Genomic DNA, 18,739 nt, shown 5'->3' with positions numbered 1-18,739 from the left:
ATGTTGAAAAGATCATCTACAGGTGTTAAATTTGATTGCGTTAAAGCTAAATTTAATTTAACCCAGTATTGTCACATTAAAACAAGCTCTTGATTTCCGTACTGAAGGCAAAAGAAATAATGAAAGTAATGTGGTCAAGGAGTTGAGAAATAAATATATAGGAAAAATGATGCAGAAAAACTGAAGTATTATTTCCCATTTACACCTTATGTTAGAATACAGAAGCAAAAAAGAAAGCTGGAGGGAGAAAAGGGGAATAATCATGACACCATAGCTTTGCACTGGGCACTGGATGTAATGGATTGTATTATGCGGCAAAACACCTTTGCACGGTCAAATCATAGTTTTCTCAGACATGGTGTGATGGCAATCCCTCAAGGAAACCAAAGTATAAGTGGTAAAATTTATGATCTGAAGTATGGGACTCCATCAGTTTCGATGAAAGAATAACACCTTACAAATTTATGAACTGCCACATAAACTAAACATACCACATGAAAGATGCAGTTTCCCTGTTTTTGGCTGGAAAACATCGTAGGCGACATAGTTCTTGAAGGAAGTTCTAGTAATAGAAGGGAAAGTACTGATATCCATAGAGTGCCAACACAAAATAGAAGCAATCAAAATGTAGGTAGGGACTGGACATGGTACATCACCTGATTTTTGCAACTAATATTGGATGAGATTTAACATTGGCCAGGATAGGGGCTCCATGTTTCTCTTCAGATAGTTTGATGCCATCTTTGTGTCTTGAGATGGGGAGAGAAGGGAGATAGGAAGGTCGGGGAAAGGACCAAGCAGCTCATTTTATTAATAAAACTGATCAACACGGTTGAGAAAGCTGTCTGTAGCCTAGATTGTCCCATTCTTCCGGCTGTGGAAGAGTACACAACAAGAGGAAGGTAAGGGCAGAAATAAATAAGCCAGTATTACCAAACAAGAGTTGAGAGAGGGGGGAAAAAAGGCTACTTGGATTTAATGAAATTTCAGGATCCTCCAGAGCAAAGTGCTTAATCTGATGTGATGGGCCTGGAAGAATTATGGTGTAGGGAAAAAAAAACAAAGTCATTTCAAATTATTAGTCCCACACTATATTTTGCTGACTGATGCAGGATCTAAGTACAAACTCCATTGCAGCTTTTTTTAGGCTGTGTATAACGGTACTGACAGTGGCTGACCACAGAATGTTTTCCCCTTAACGGCCTCCCCCATTTATCCATTATACCAGAGAAATCTAATTATTTCTCTTTACTCTGTGTCAAACTTCAGAATTTTGCTGGGCTGGCACTGACGACTGATTTCATTAATTTTGATTACCTTTGTTGGGACTGACTCCATTTCACAAACGGAGCTAAAAGCTGCTTCAAAATCCCCAGCCACACATTATATCAACACAGTTTCCTAAATTAATTTGTACATAGAGTAGCAAATAAAAAGTGCTGACCATCATTTTATTGACTAAGTACAGATGCTGAGAGAATGGTGTTTAGCTGATTGAAGCTGTTAAGGTTATTTGTACTCAAGAGTCAATAGGTTATAGTTTCAGCAAGCCATGTAGCAAAGGAAGTCCAAGTGGTCTCTGCCAAAATAAGCATCAAATCGCAAATAAGGATAAGGGAATTATTATGTACAAATCTTGGTCAATGTTTTTTATCTGGAAAAAAAAGCTTAATTGAAAGTAAAATGTCCTTGTGATTAATGTTAAGGAATAGCATTTCTGTTGTAGGCAAATTCAATTCCCACTCCTCTTGAAAGCTTTTTATTTCTTATGACTAATTGCAAAAGTAAGGCTAATCTTTAGTACATCACCAGCCATTATTTTAGTTTAAGCCTTTCCTCTGACTGTCAGCATATATTAGAATGTGGGAACATCACTTTCAAGTGTGACTTTGTTCTCTGCAGTGCCTGAAAGATACAAATGTTGCTGAATATAATGTTCAAAATCAAGAACGCCGACCAGTTTTCTTCCCCCACTAATCTAATAGTTCCAAGCCTAATTGCATTTCTTCAGTCTTTGCACTAAGATCAGCAATGACTGGAATCAACCCGAACTACTTTGAACTGCATTCCTCAACTTTTTACTAAAGACGTACTGAAGTTTGGGAACCTTTAGGCATGCAAATGTCAGAACTGTGATTACACAAGTTGTTATTATTTTAATTTTGACATATTGCATGCTGCTACAACATCAACAATGTTATAAAGATAATGTTAAGCTATCCCATATTCTCAACTTCATAAAGGAAGAGAGTTTTTGACTTGTGAAGCATTGTGCACTTCCGAAAAATCTTGGTGTTTCACATGCAAGGCTTCAGTTTCTTATTTTAACTGAACAATTGCATTCTTTGTTTTAGCTGTACAAGATACTTGTACAAACACACTTAAAGTATGATCCACTTTTAGTTCCCTCACAAGATAATTAGCATGGGAAGATTTATGACAAACTTTTAAGAGCTGATTGTTCAGATTTTTCAAACTAGCTGATGAAGCTGAGGTTGAAAGTATGCCCACAGTAAAACTATGCCCACAGCCACCTTGTGCATAAAATTCCACTCAGAACATCACCAATTTTATCCCACCAGCACTAGAGAGTAAAATTTCTTTGTCTGATAATTCTTGGATTAAAACCAGAAATGATAGTCATACTGTACCTACGGGGGAAAGAGCATAAACATTTTAGTTAGATGTGTTTTACTGAGGACTGGAAGTTAAAGATTTAATCTTTTGTAAACAGAGATAGAGACAGGAAAGAAAACCTAAAAAGGAAGGGTGGAGAGATTAAAAGACAAAACACAAAGGTAGAGAATAAAAGGCAAAAGAAAGATAAAAGACAAAAGAAACAAGTGAGCGAAAATGGACAAAAGGAGTGGTGGAAGGTTTAAGAGTAAGAGCAGAGTAAATTCCAGCAACTACTTGGGCAACGGGAAATGTCAAGGACAGTTATTTCCATACTTCCCTACAACACTGAAGGAGGCCATTTTGGAAATATCTTCTCCTACCCGCTGACAATCATCATTGGCACACCGCAAGGATGTGTCCATAGCCCAGTGTTCTACTCTCTTTACACCCATGACTATGTGGCTAGGTATAGTTCAAACACCATCAATAAATTTGCTGATGACATAACTATTGTTGGCAGAACTTCAGATGCTGACTGGGAAGCATACAGGAGTGAGATAGATCAGCTGGTTGAGTGGTGTCGCAACAGCACCCTTGCACTCAATGTTAGTAAGACCAAAGAATCGATGGTGAACTTCAGGAACGTAAAGTCAAGGGAACACACACCAGTCCTTATTGAGAGATCAGTGATGGAAAAGGTGAGCAATTTCAAGTTCCTGAGTGTCATCTTCTCTGACTATCTATCCTGGGCCCAACATATGGATGCAATTACAAAGATGGCATGACAGTGGCTATCTTTCATAAGGAGTTTGAGGAGACTTGGTATAACACCAAAGACTCTCACAAATTTCTACAGATGTACCATGGAGAGTGTTCTAACTAGTTGCATCACCGTCTAGTATGGAGCAGTGACTGCACAGGATTGGAAAAAGTAGGAAGTCCTGAACTCAACTCTCTCCATCATGGGCACTAGCCTCCCCAGCATCAAGGATATCTTCAAAATGCAGTGCCTCAAAAAGCCAGCATCCATCGTTAAGGATCTCCGTCACCCAGGACATGTCCTCTTCTCATTGTTGCCATCAAAGAAGAGGTCCAGGAGCCAAAGACACACGCTAAATGTTTTAGGAACAGCTTCCTCCCTTCCACCATCAGATTTCTGAATGGACAATGAAGCAACCCCTGAACACTATGGCAATATGTCTTCTTTTTTTTTCTCTCATTTTGCGCTACTTTTTAAATTTAATTTAAAAAATATATTTCTTATTGTAATTTATAGTTTTTTAATTATGTATTACAATGTACCGCTGCCACAAAACTACAGATTTCACCACATAAGGCAGTGATATTAAACCTGATTCTGATTCTCATTCTAATTCCATTGTATTTATGTCAGTTCACCTCACAATCCCACTCCCCCAGTAATTTTCCCTGTAACCTATTTTCCTCACATTTCCAGCAACTCTCTCCAGATTCCTCCATTCACCTGCACATTTTCTAGTGTTTGACTAACCTGTCTATCTCTGGGATGTGGGAAGACCACTGAACCATCTTGGGAAACCCACATGTCTTGGGGAGAGCATACGGACTCCGCATTGACAGCACCAGAGCTCAGGATTGAGCTCAGCTGCTTTATTACACGGTGCATTATCTAAAATTGTGGAAGTTAACAATGAGTTAGGAAGTTTGTGAACCAGCCAATTTAGTGATGACCAGCTGAGTTTCACTGAGTTCTTACTGGAGGCCAATGAAGGAGTGAGAGTGGGGCACGGAATCAAAGAAAGAAGCAAGCAAAGGGGTTGGAACAATGGGACAGATGATACTTATGGCATGGAATAGAATTTCTGGTTTTTTTGTATCCATGAATTGGCATGCTCAGAGTTTCTGTATCTGTGCACTGCTGTGTAAAACTACTAAATGCATTGAAGGTCCGATGCAGATGCAACAGATCTTTTGCACTGCTGCAACAGTTCTATGTCGTCTTGACTGGGGGGCCAAGTACAAATCAACCTTGGCTAAAAAGATGAGAAAGTTAAATTTTGCCTTTTTTATACCCACTTTACATTTCTTTACTTAATTTACAGTAGTTAATTAATTTTTTTAAAAAACCTTTCTAATCTTAATTATGTGTGTTTGGACTATTTCCAAATGATCAACAGAGACAATTGAGGAAGGCTTTTGATAGCAGGAGCTGTCCAAAGGCCATCAGCCGGTCCAGAGGCTGTCTGTGCTTCAGTTTCTGCCCGCCTAAGGCCTGGTCACTTATTATGGATGCACTTTGTAGTTCAGACGTAACAGCAAAGCCTCAAAGATTCTGGGAGTCATGTGGCTTCAGAACATAAGAGTGGCTATAGAAGTACCGGGGTTAGTGAGTTGGCGGGTGCAGTGGGGGTCTGTGGGTGGGTTGAGGAAGGTGTGGACTATTTCCTATACATTCCTGATCAAAAGCTCTGTCAGCACAGTCCTGTTTGTCAATGACAGGAGGAGTCTTGAAATGGCTATTCTAGATTTCTCAGGTTAACAGTGCAAAACCCGCCCCTTATCTAACTTTACAGAGAAAACAAAATTAATAATCTATTTGGGGTTTGAATCGTGTTTTCTAAAAGGCACTGGATTTTTCTGTCCTGATGAAGAGTCTCAGCCCGAAACTTCACCATAAATGCTTCCTGGCCCACTGAGTTCCTCCAACATTTTGTGTGTGTTACTTTGGATTTTTCTTCTGGTTTTGTGTTAGTATCTAAAGTGGAGTTGTTAGCTCCTATTTTGCTCTTTGGAAGTTTAAGATTGTTGATGTCCAAAACTCTATGGATAACATTCCTGCTAGTTTTTTGAATAGTGGACTGTAGCTTATCCCCTATTCTGTCATTAACTTTCTTGCCTTATGCTTAAGGTCTGCAGTCCTGTGGGTAAGATAAGCCAGTTTGCCTTCCTTCACCTTCCTTCATCGTCTCTCATTTCATTGTCTGCAAACACAAAACAACTGATGGTTGAGATTCTCTCAGAATTCATTGTAGGGGTTTTGGACTGGTTATTTAGCACCTGGCAAGATTTTTCTCAACCTTCATAATTAAGGAGAAGCTAATAATAAAGCAGCAGAATCTCTTTGTTTTTTGTTAATCTTGACAAAAGCATTTGGATCTTTTAATTATGGTGCACAGCGGGAGACTTGGACGCAGAGGCAGATTTGTGAATGTTGCCCAGCAATTAAATCTTGGTATGATGGCCTGAGTTATAGACCAAGGCCTGAGTTCAATACCATTTGTAAGCACCAATACCATTAAACAGCAGCGTACTTGCCCCAGGCAAGATCAGCAGACGGTTTGTTGTGGTGCGCGTGAAGTGTGCAGAAAGCTGCAGCTTCAGCCTTTCCTGGCTCTCTGCCAAAATTAGAGCAATTCCGCTGGTCATTTGCAACTTGGTCTTTGCCAGCGATTGTTGGAGAGTAAACACAGCCTAAAGGATATTCAGCTGTTATCACACTGCTTTGCTCATGCAGTGCAAGCAATTTAAAAGGCTGCTCCATCCATTCCCTAGTTATTAGAGCTATAGAGTCATCGAATCGGACAGCATAGAAATGGATCCTTCAGCCCATCAATGCTAACCATTTTTCTGCCCATCTAAACAAATCCCACTTGCCTGCATTGGATCCATTCTCTTCTATGCCTTGTCTGTTTGATTGCCTGTCTATATGTCTCTTATTCATAGTGATTGTATTTGATTCCCCCACTTCCTCTGGCAGCAAGTCTACTTTTGAGTAAAAAAAACTGGTTCGCTCAGTTCCCCTTCAGAACTCCTTCCTTTCACCTGAAACCCTACCTCTTCTTGTTGATACCCTACTAAGGGAAAAGGGATTCTATCTTCTGTATCTATTCCTGTTATAATTTTGCATACCTGTACTTCTATCTGATCACCTGTCAGACTGCTTCATCACAGGGAAAAATAAGGTCGCACTCCCTGAAGTTGTGATCAGTGACAGACTTAAGGTCTTGTACTAATCATGATTGGTGCCATCGTCCTTTGTAGGTTCTTTGTTCGGCAACATCTGTTAGTTACTTTGCCAATCAGAATCACTACATACTAGATGTTATCCTCACAGCCTACTGTGTGAATTGGAATTGTGGATTTTCTGGCAAAGTTTCAACAACATGATCATTTCTATTTACCAATGAATCATTTACGGAGGGCAGCAAGTAGTAAGAGTGTCTTATTCTGAGGCACGTGTGCATTGGAATCCAACTTGATCTTTGGACTAGTGGCATGTAGAATTCCCAAAGCTTTGTTCAGCAGGGAACTGCCAATTGGCAGAAACAGTAGGATGTCTAAAGCACTCCAACAAAGCACATGAGGGCATTTTTAAATGTAGTGATATCACTGCCAACACTAGTGGAAATGCAACAACCAATGGACGTGAAGCCATGGTTCTTATTGAGAATTAGGCTCAAAGCAGGGGAGGCTCTTCTATTGGCTTGATGGGAAACTCCAGTAAGTATATGGATAAAAAAACAACACCCCCATACCCCAGTGGGAGGTGTTATGCTAGAAAATATCTTAAAGATGTGTTTCCAGTTCATCTGGTCATCCAAGGAAGGGTCTCAACCCAAAATGTCTACTGTTTACTCCTCTCCAACAATTCTGCCTGACTTGCTAAGTTCCTCTAGCATTTTGTGCATGGTATTAATTAAGGCTGTATTCTTTTTTGTGTCACATGTTTGACTCACATAAGGCATCAATCAGATTTTTAACTTCCACTGAATCCTCAATTCAAAGTTGCTTTCAAAAATGTGGAAGGAACTGGCAGTCAATCAAAATAACAATCAGGTCAACTGACATCTCAAGGTAGATCTTTCAAGTCACTGTTTAATCCTCACTCACTTTACAGGATTGCGAAGGCAAAACAGTAAGACTTTTGCTTTACATCAATCATTTTACCATCTGATCTGATGAGCTTACCAATATAGTTCACAAACTCGATGTGGAAAATAGAAATATAAAGGCTGATTCTGCTACTGTAGAATTTTAAAGTGGAGATGTACTCACAGGGGACACGGGTTGGAAAATTGAGGGGGTAACATGTTTGAACTACATTTTCTGCAATTATTCCTTTGTTCTAACAAAAGGCAAAGATCTTGACCTGAAGTATACCATGTTTAGATTTCTGAATGGCAGTGTTTATTCTGTCAGGAACAAAATGTACACTAGAGGGAAGTTTGGTGTTTGAATCTCTTTTATTGATGTTGTAGATCTTAGGAGACAGCTACAAATAACTTCTAGAGAAGGAGGAGTGCTTCTCGACCAGTCCTTCATCTCATCACCCTCCACTCTATCATTTGCTCTCAGTTACCTTGCACTAAGAACTAGCTACTGATTTTTCACCTACGACTTTCATTTGGGAGAATTGTTCTCCAATAGTTAAAATTAAATGTGAGGATAGAGGAAGGATTACAACATAAAGAAACAATCTATAATGGTTTCTGATAAGGCTTTGGAAAAAGTATTAGGTATTTTGAATACATTTAACAATGTAGACTGACAAATGAATCCATTTACATAGAAAGATTTCTATGAGGATAAATTGAATTGTCCTACGAACAATTGCTGTGAGCAATGTACCAGACGTTTTAGCAGAGTCTATTTGACTCACTTAACCCATGCAGTTTAAGTAAAACACATTTACAATATCATAAAAAGAACTACTGAAAGGTAAATTTCCATCATAGATTAACCAATTCTCCTCTGGGGAAATTTGCAATCTCCATCTACATCTATTTTCTAATAATAGACCTATGTGAAAATAGTGATTATGGTTGAATAATTAAACATGTTCAGAGATTGTGTGTCTGGATTGCCTTCCAGTTTTACCTTGAATCTGTCCTATCCTACTACAAAGCAAATGTTCAAAGAATCATTGAACCTGGAATCATTTGAAGCTGTTAATGTGAAGTTAAATATTTTTCATTTATTCTCCACAGTTGTTTTCAGCCCCACAAAATTCTGTTAGGGGTGGAGTGGAAATATTATTTGATTTGAAACAATCCCAAATGTGAAGTTCAGGGGAACATTTTCATAAAGGGAAGAATGCACAGAACATTGCATATGTAAGGCAACAAGTTTCCCCTTTTCTATATTCAGTCTCTGCCACATGGGGACCATTTCCATTCTTTGAGAGCTATCAAGTGAGCTATGAATTTCTCACTGGCTTCTGATACCTTTACAGGATGGATTATTGCTAGTGCCAACTGCATAAAAATCAGCCCGTGGCAGATGGTGCATTTTCCACAAGAAAGAAAACAAATCCAGACATCAACAAAGAGCACTGACATTTAATCAGATAGATAAATGCAATCACCATCAGAACAGGAGGCATTTGGTTAGTTTCTGAATAAAAATGTTGATATCAACCTATACAAATTGGAGAGAAAAAGCCTACAGTTAATTCTAAGCCCCTGTACAGGAGGAAAATACGCAGAATCAAGTTGTTTATAGAGTTACACTGATGAATAAAAAAAAACCATGCTCTGAGTGAATGCTCACTACATTATGGATTTCAAAGTAGTAAGACACGAATATTATATTTTGTTCAGAATACTTAGCCTTATGTGGGACATTCCTTCTTCCAGACAATGGTGGGAAATTTTTGCATCACTTAGACAATGCATCTTTTGTTAAGAAACTTTTACGAAATCTCCTGTGATTGTCTTAGAGATGAACTATAACTACTTTCTTAATGCTGCTGGGAAGGCTCCTGCTTTTCTATTTGGTTTATCTCTGGAGAAATTTTTTTTTGCTCTGATTGTGGAGTCAGCAGCAATACAGTTGAAGTGCTGGTGTGGTATTAGCTCTTTTTAAAATCAATTAACACATTTAACGCAAAGAACAACCTTTACCCAGCATTAGCTTTAGGATGTTTTTTTGCAGCAAACATTAAGGGACTTGTGCATTGTCAAAATGCATAAAACATTTCAAATAAACTACATACACAGCAGTCAGACATTGCCAAAAATAATTGCGAACAATGAATGCATTAATTAAAATCGTAAAGCCGGAATAATGCAATTGAATTGAATCATTATAAACACAAATAACAGAGGGAAGCTCGGTAGACTTGCACGGTACAGACTGAGAACTGACACAGTTTGTCAGCTTTTGCACATGCTGCTGGAGGGTTATCTCAACAGTTCCTGCAATGATTTCAGCCTCTGGCCAGAGATGGACGAGAGCATGTGTTGCTGGATTTTAGATGTAAGCATTATGCAAAACATCTAAAGAGGAGTATAGGAGTAAACACAGGTGAAATGGTTGGCTGTAGTGGTGAGGTGTAGAAGTAGAACGGGTGACTGGGAGTACAGCCCTAGGAATCCAGACATGGCTTACAATTTTGCAGTGTTTTCTTGTGAATCACCAGATATTAAATAAATAATTTATCTTTGGTTTAAGTACAAGGAATGTATTCTCCTGTGGTATGGTTCACTTACTGGAGTATTCTGCTGTATGGCCAAGGTCATGGCTAAGTGTGCATTCTACTTGTAAAGCATCAATGAAGTATTCTAGTCATAAAATTCCCAAGCCTGAGTGACACTCTGGAGAATTCCCATTCCGCTTTCTTCCCAATTGCTATTCTTGTTTATATCCTTCCTGTCCCTGCCTGTATATTAGATCATGTTGCAGGCTCTAAAACACACTGTAAACTCACAAAACACTCTGTTACTAATTAGCCTCTTCCTGTTCTTAATTAACTAAACAGTGGTTTTAGAATTAAGATTGGATTATCACGGTTCTGTCTAGTTTTTATTTACTCTAAAAGTTTGTGTTGAAAGACAATACAAAATGAGTAACTCGCTGCACTGTACAAAACAACTGTTGTACTGGAGAATTTTTTTTAGAAACATGCTTACTTTTCATTAAAGCTGAGATCAGTGCAGGCATTGCACAAATCAGATGTCTCCTTGCTTACTATTGCATTTACATAGTGTTTCTGAACAGAGTTTTCCTCCCCTTGGTCCCAATAAAATTAAATTTAGGAAGGAAAATGGAATAGTAGCAAATGAGGGTGAGGAATTCCTCAAGAAGCCAGTAAGTGGTAAATTCTAACCCTTCTGAAATGCTATATGTCTGATCCAGTTAAATGTTGCAATCCAGTGTGGGGTCCAATTAGCTAAAACAGCATTGATCACAAGGAATAGGAACATGGACACTTAAGATCAGGACACCAAGAGTTCTGACCACTGAAAACAAAACTGGCAGCAGGAGGCAGGCGCCAGCTACTGATTTATATGATGCCCCTAAAGAGAAGTACATTAATATTACTTGGGGAATGGAGAGATGTCAAGTGGAAAATGAAAGGGAAAAACTTGTTAGTTCGTGGGAAAACCAAGAAACCAAAAGCACTGTTAAAAAGTTTGATCTGAAAGAGCTTTATTTTAATAAATTCAGGCATTTGAGACATTTGCTTAACAAAGTGCGATATGTTTCAGACATACATACTAGTGGTTTATTAGTTTATTGTTGTCATGGCTACTGAGATACAGTGACAAGCATTTTGTTTGCATGTCGGCCAGGCAGATCATGCTATATTGAGAAAACAGTGCTGTACATGGTGTTGTAGCTACATAGAGATTGCAGTGCTGGTACAGAACCACCAATTTCTAGGAATGGAAATGTTTACAGAAAGTGGTAGATATAGCCCAGTCTGTCCCCAGGCAGAACTCTCTCGACTATTGAATACATTTATATGGAGCGCTGTACAAGGAAGTGGCATCCATAATCAAAGACTTCTTCAGTCCAGGTCATTCCCTCTTCACTGCTACAATTCAGCAGGAGGTACAGGAGCCTTAGGTCCCACCCCACGAGGCTCAGGAACAATTATTACCCTGCAACCATCAGGCTGCCGAACGCACGTGGATAACTTAATTTACCATTCCTTATGATCCACCGTCTCACTGTCAAGGGCTCTTTACAATTCAGGTTCTCAGCTTTATTTTTATTTGCATAGTTTGCCTTCTCTTGCACATTGATTCTTTGTCAGTCTTTGTTTATGTCTAGGTTTTTTGTAAAATTCAATTGTATTTTGTTTTACCTGTAAGTGCCTGCAAGAAAGTAAATCTCAAGGTTGTATATGGTGACATATACATACTTTATAATGAATTTACTTTGAACTTGAATAGTGCACATAAGCAGTAAAATGCAAAGGCCACAATGAGGTAGACTGGGATATCAAGCAGTCATCTTTAATGTACGAGAGGTCCATTCAGGAGTCTGCTAACAGTGGAACAGAGATTGCCCTTGAGTCTGGTTGACATGCTTTCAAGCTTTTGCTTCTTCTTCCCAATAGGAAAGGGGAGAAGGGAGAATGGGTGGGGTCCTTCATTATGTTGGCAGTGGGTAGTAGATGGAGTCAATGGAGGGGAGACTGATTTGCTCTGACTGGACTGCATTCACGACCCCATGCAATTCTGAGCCAGGAAGCAATAATAAAGATAAAATTGGTTCTTAGTAATCATTAGTAACCTCCTGAAATAATGTAGGACTCCATATGGACACCAGAATGGGAGTGCAAAAACTTCTGACTTAGCTTGGACAATTAGCACTGATTGTGATTTGCCACCCAGAGTTTTTTTGGATTTCAGTGGAAGAGAATGATAATAAACAGCAAAGTGTCTGCACTATTTAAGCAAAAAGAAGTTTTAGAACAAAATTAGAATTTAATTAATTTTCAACATTCATTCGTGTAACTTTAATTCTATTTAAATATCAGAAACATTCAGAATTTTTGGAAAAAAATAGTTGCCCATCAACAAGAGCAATTAGCCTTCCACTAAAGTTTTGTTTTTTAGCTGTTTTGTGGATGGGGCTGGTTTTAATTGTCCCATAAAAATCATCTGTATTGCTAAAGGCCTTGTCAGTGTGTAGGGCCTAGACATGAGGACGAAGCCTGCTTCTATCTCTCCTGATGGGGAAACTGCGCAAACTGAGAGCTGATCTCTGGCAGCAAATTTAGGGCCAACACATGAATCGAGCTTGTAACTTAGATGTGTAAATTTCATTTAATTCCAAAGCTGGGATGCAACTGGGATATAATTATAAATAAATAAGTAAATTATAAACAGGAGTTATTTCCTATTTCCTTAAACTGTTATAATCAGCTGTATATCAAATTGCCTGCAGTTATACAAAACCGAGCATTTCATTGTAGTCAGTTGAATGAGATAGTTAGCTAACTTACCAGTGTAGATATTTATTCATTGTTAAAATTAATAAATAGGTCATCAGCATAACCAGGTATAATTGATGATGTTGGTGGTAACACGGTACAGGAGGTACAAAAGACAAAGACAGATGCTTCCTGTCTCTGTAGTAATGATTGTAATTAGATAGGGCAACACCTTTGCATTTATATAGCACTCAAGAAAAAGATTAAGACTGGAGGAGGCAGACAGAAAAAGTAAACACTAAATGAGACAAAAACTACAGAGGAAGGAACCAGAAGCCAAAGAAGAAAATATTTGTGAGCAAGTGGAACTGAAAGAAAACTAGAAGTCACGGTGGCAAAGGCTGAACAAATGCAATCTGACACTAGAAGAAAAGCTAGGAACAGCAAACTAATTTTGTGCCAAAGAATGGAGCAGATGTTCAATCCCCTGCACTTGTGTAAATGGCAGAGCAGACATTAGAGGATTGGAAATAATCTTGAAGTTGATTAGTTGGCACCCAGCATATTAGTGACGAAAAACAGGAGAAGTACAGTGGTGATGTGAAGCTTGTACAGTACAACTGGGCACCACATGAAGTAACATGAAGACTTCCTGTCTTGATACTATAAGTAGGACGTAGACGCTCTGGAGAAAATGGAGAAGGGCTTCTAGAGATAGGATCAGAATTGAACGATTAGAGCTTTCAAGAAATATTGAACAGATTTTGACTATTGAGAAATTAAGGCAGAGTTATTCCAAGATTGGTAGTGGGGTCATCTGGAACCTGGAACATCTGGACAGCAAAAGATGCATACATTGGGGTGCTCTTTATCAACTACAGTGTAACACTCAATACTATATCCCCGCAAAACGAATCAATAGCTCCATGACCTTGGCCTCAATGCCTCCCTGTGCAATTGGATCTTCGATTCCTTCGCTTACAGACCCCAGTCAGTTCAAATTGGCCACAACATCTCCTCCACTATCTCCATCAGCAAGGGTGCACTAGAAGACTGTGTGCTTAGTGACCTGCTCTGCTTGCTTTACACTATTGGCTGTATAGCTAAGCACAGCTCCAATGCCTTATTCAAGTTTGCCAAATGAAAGGTGGAGATGAATCTGCACACAGGAGGGAGGTTGAAAATCTGGCCGAGTGGTGCCGTAACAATAACCTCTTATTCATTGTCAGAAAGACCAAGGAGCCGATTATTGACTTCAGGAGAAGAAAACCAGAGGTCCATGAGTCACTCCTCATTGGAGAATCAGAGAAGAACTTTAAATTCCATGGTGTTATTATTTCAGAGGGTCTGTCCTGGACCCAACACGTAATTTCAATTATGGAGAAAACATGGCTACTTCTCTACTTCCTTTGGAGTTTGCGAAGATTCTGCATGACATTTAAAACTTCGGCAGACTTCTGCAGATGTGTAGTGGAGAGTATATTGACTTGCTACATCACAGCCTGGCATGTAGCACCAATGTCCTTGAATGGAAATGCCTACAAAATATAGTGGGTACACCCCAGTCCATCACGCAGAAAACCCTCTCACCATTGAGCATGTCCACAGGAAATGCTGTCGCAGGAAAACAGCATCCATCTTCATGGATCCCGACTACTCAGGACATGCTCTCCTCTCACTGTTGCCAGCAAGAAGGTACAGGAGCCTCAAATCTCATACCACCAGGACACGAGAAAACCTGCAATGCTGGAAATTCAAGCAACGCCCACAAAATGTTGGTCGAACACAACGGGCCAGGCAGCATCTATAGGAAAAGGTACAGTTGAAGTTTTGGGCTGAGACCCTTCGTCAGGGCTAACTAAAAGAAGAGTTAGTGAGAGATTTGAAAGTGGGAGGGGGAGGGGGAGATCTGAAATGATAGGAGAAGACAGGAGGGGGAGGGATGAAGCTAAGAGCTGGGAAGTTGATTGGTGAAAGGGAAACAAAGCTGGAGACACGGGAGAAAGAAAGGGAGAGGGGAGCACCTGAGGAAGATGGAGAGCAGGCAAGGAGTGATTGTGAGAAGGAAAGAGAGAGAGGGAGAGAGAAAAAAGGGGGGAATAATAAATGAATAAGTAAATAAAATAGGAAATGGGGTAAGAAGGAGTGGAGGGGCATTAGCAGAAGTTAGGGAAATCAATGTTCATGCCATCAGGTTGGAGGCTACCTAGACAGAATATAAGGTGTTGTTCCTCCAACCTGAGTGTGGCTTCATCTTGACAGTAGAGGAGGCCGTGGATAGACATGTCAGAATGGGACATGGAATTAAAATGTGTGGCCACTGGGAGATCCTGATTCCTCTGGCAGACAGAGCGTAGGTGTTCAGTGAAATGGCCTCCCAGTCTGCGTCGGTGCTCCCTCATCACTATCCAGGGCCCTAGACAGTCCTTCCAGGTGAGGCGACACTTCACCGGTGAGTCAGCTGGTGTGATATACTGCATCCAGTGCTCTTGATGCGGCCTTCTATATATTGGTGAGACCTGATGCAGACTGGGAGACCGGTTCACTGAACACCTACGCTCTGTCTGCCAGAGAAAGCAGGATCTCCCAGTGGCCACACATTTTAATTCCACATCCCATTCCCATTCTGATATGTCAATCCATGGCCTCCTCTAATGTTGAGATGAAGCCACACTCAGGGTGGAGGAACAACACCTTATATTCTGTCTGGGTAGCCTCCAACCTGATGGCATATACATTGATTACTCTAACTTCCACTAATGCCCCTACTCCCCGTCTTACCCCATCCCCTATTTTATTTATTTATTCATTTATTATCCCCCCCACTTTTTTCTCTCTCTCTCCCTCTCTCTTTCCCTCTCACAATCACTCCTTGCCTGCTCTCCATCTTCCTCAGGTGCTCCCCTCCCCCTTTCTTTCTTCCGTGTCTCCAGCTTTGTTTCCCTTTCGCCAATCAACTTCCCAGCTCTTAGCTTCATCCCTCCCCCACCTGTCTTCTCCTATCATTTTGGATCTCCCCCTCCCCCTCCCTCTTTCAAATCTCTTACTATCTCGTCTTTCAATTAGTCTTGACGAAGGGTCTCGGCCTGAAACGTCAACTGTACCTCTTCCTATAGATGCTGCCTGGCCTGTTGTGTTCTACCAGCATTTTGTGGGTGTTGCTCACACCACCAGGTTCAGGAACAGTTTCTACCCCTCAACCATCAGGCTCTTGAACAAAAGGGGATGACTACACTCATTCTATTTCTGGTGTTCCTACAACCGATGGTTTCACCTGAAGGACTTTTTGTCTTGTTATTTCATGCTTGTTATTTGTTGCTATTTATTTATATTTGCATTTGCACGGTTTGTTGTCCATTGATCCTGTTTACAGTTACTGTTCTATAGATTTGTTGAGTATGCCCTCAGGAAAAAGAATCCTAGGGTTGTATCTTGAGCCAAAAGGGATAACTGCGCTCAACTTCACTTGCCCCATCATTGAAATGTTCCTGCAACCTATGGACTCACTTTCAAGGAGTCTTCACCTCATGCTCTTGATATTTATTGCTAATTTATTTATTATTATTATTTTTTTTGTATTTGCAAAGTTTGTTGTCTTTTGTACACTGGTCAAATGCCCATGTTAGTGTGGTCTTTCGTTGATTCTGTTACAGTTATTATTCTATGGATTTACTGAGTATGCCCACAAGACAATGAATCTCAGGGTTTCATATGGTAACATATATGTGCTTTGTTAATAAATTTACTTCAAACTTTGGACTAGACAAATTGTGAACATTTATGAAGCAAGTTTCCAGGTGGAAAAATCTAGTACAAGAACTCAAATATCCAAAATAATTTAATAGAGAAATAAGGAAAGAATTAATTACTGAGACAGTATAAATGTCTTTGAAAGGCATCTAGATAAGTATGTCAGAGGAAATAGTTGTGCTGAAAGGATGGGATGAGGTACATGGAATGGAAGGAGAGGAATGTGGATAATAAATATAAATACAGATTATTTGGGCTGAATGCTTGTGTCAGTGCTGTAGATTCTGTCTCATACGCAGGCCCCAAAATTCTGAATTAGCTGATGTTGGTTGATAATGGAGGCATTAAAACCAATTTGTTTTATCGTTATCACAGCTTTAAAAAAAAGGAAATTCTGAATGTGGAAGTCTTTAGGTAGATTATCATCATGGATAAGTAAAAGGCCATCCTCTATAATCTTCCATTAGCGTACACAACTACTGTATCATACTTTTGCTTTTAATTCCATCACTTGCTGAGCAAATAACTTCCTCATTGATTAAACTATTGTCCAGCAATTAAATCCGAACATTTAAATCTGAGAATGCATTAGAGAGAAGGTTAAGTAGAGTTGATTTAGTGATAAGGGTTGCTTGTAGATAAAAATAACATTTGTTTGATGGATTTTAGAGGAAGGGCTGAATCACCATTGCTCATTCCCAGTCTTGGTATTCCTTCAGCTCCACCACCACTCTTGTGGTAGTTTCAAGTATCGTGACTTTGAAATCCTCTTAAATAAGGAAGAGCTCCATCTAGTTGCAGAAGGATACCCAGTAATAACAATAAAGAAATTGACGATGCACGGAGCTTATATCTGTGGAAAATGGCACAACAAATTATGATTTGATGATTATTGTATCTGGTTTTGGGTCAATGGAATTTATGATAACTATCAACCACCCATTCATTTTTAAATTCCAGTTCTTTGTTTCTGTTGCAGACTAATTGTTTCTATTCTCTTGCAGATAGAACATACATGAAAACATCAATCCTGTACTGAGAGACAATTTTACCAAACTGAACCATGTAAGGACAACATTTCCACACTCTAGTGAAACAATGGCTGGGTACAGCAAACACTTCAAGCCACTTTCAATCAAAGAACCTCAATTCATGCATTTTAATAAGGATTAAAAAAAAGTAACCACATGCATTGTGGTGGATTAGTGCTGTAGCATCGTTTGCGCTGCAGGTAACGTTGCCAATGTGGTGAAGATTTTATACTAGATTTGCTGCACCAGAACAATGTACCTGGTAAGAGTCATGCCTTGTTGGTTAAAGCATAGTGTGCCATGCTGTTTTGAAGCGCACCAGCAGCCAACACAAACAGAAGACATTGCAGATTGGTGAATTTACAGCACGTCAGGTTTTATACAAGGCTGTTGAGAACAATTAGCCCAGAGGCAACTGAAGAGCTTTGTAATTAATGGCTGAAGAAATCCTGCAACAAAACTGTTTATTGTAATTATTAATAAAGCTTTCTCTGTTAAAACTGGTCTATTTAAAAAAGGGCCCTACTTAGATAATATGACGGAAAAACGGCAATGTTTTGCTGAGTAAAGGCGCCCTTCAGTTTTGTGATCCATCTGCAAGAAAAGCATTGATTTGTCATTAACATCTTTTGCACTCCACTCAAATATTGGGGAAGGAAGTGAAATATATGCAGTAGAATATTAGAAAATGAAACCTTTTTAAATGGCTAGTTGCTCATATACGCTACCATAATTTCTTAAAAATATTTAGTTTAAATTTCAACTTCTGACCAGTAAAAAGGAATGTTAACTAGTAAAGATACAATGTTAATAGAACTTTCAGTTTGTCTTTTGTCTTTGCAAAGCTGTTCACAAAACATTGTCCCTGCTGTTCAATCCAAATTGACAGTAAAATTGGTGCTGATGTTAATTATTGTTTATAGCTTTGTAGTGAAGTATAACTACCACAAGCTCACTGCATATCACGTGCAGACATTGTTAAAGAAAGCTTACACTCAATGCAGCACTGTAAAGTTCTCAGTTGCAAATGGCTTATGTCTGCACTCTGTTCCAAATAGGAACTTGTTCCAATGTAATCATCACTTTAAGTGAAGAAATGAATTGTAAATAACTGGAAGTCAATTAAGAGTCTTCTGTTGGGTAGCACAGATCATTTATATTTTTGCTTCAGTTAACTGCCTTATTAATGATTTAT

At 39.3% G+C, this 18,739-nt stretch overlaps 1 protein-coding gene across 2 annotated transcripts in view; it reads left to right on the top strand.

The window, feature by feature from the left end:
• Positions 1-18,044, top strand: part of dacha (dachshund a) — a 400,811-nt gene extending 382,767 nt beyond the window's left edge. For both annotated transcript variants that reach the window (XM_072270530.1, XM_072270529.1), the window contains exon 11: positions 17,518-18,044. In XM_072270530.1, the coding sequence (XP_072126631.1) occupies positions 17,518-17,552 (35 nt within the window). In that variant the 3' untranslated portion in view covers positions 17,553-18,044. The remainder of the gene's footprint in view (positions 1-17,517) is intronic.
• The last annotated feature ends 695 nt before the right edge of the window (positions 18,045-18,739 follow it).

Source organism: Mobula birostris, chromosome 10, assembly GCF_030028105.1.
Source record: "Mobula birostris isolate sMobBir1 chromosome 10, sMobBir1.hap1, whole genome shotgun sequence".
Classification (NCBI taxonomy): domain Eukaryota; kingdom Metazoa; phylum Chordata; class Chondrichthyes; order Myliobatiformes; family Myliobatidae; genus Mobula; species Mobula birostris.
This window is presented reverse-complemented; position numbering and strand designations above follow the sequence as displayed.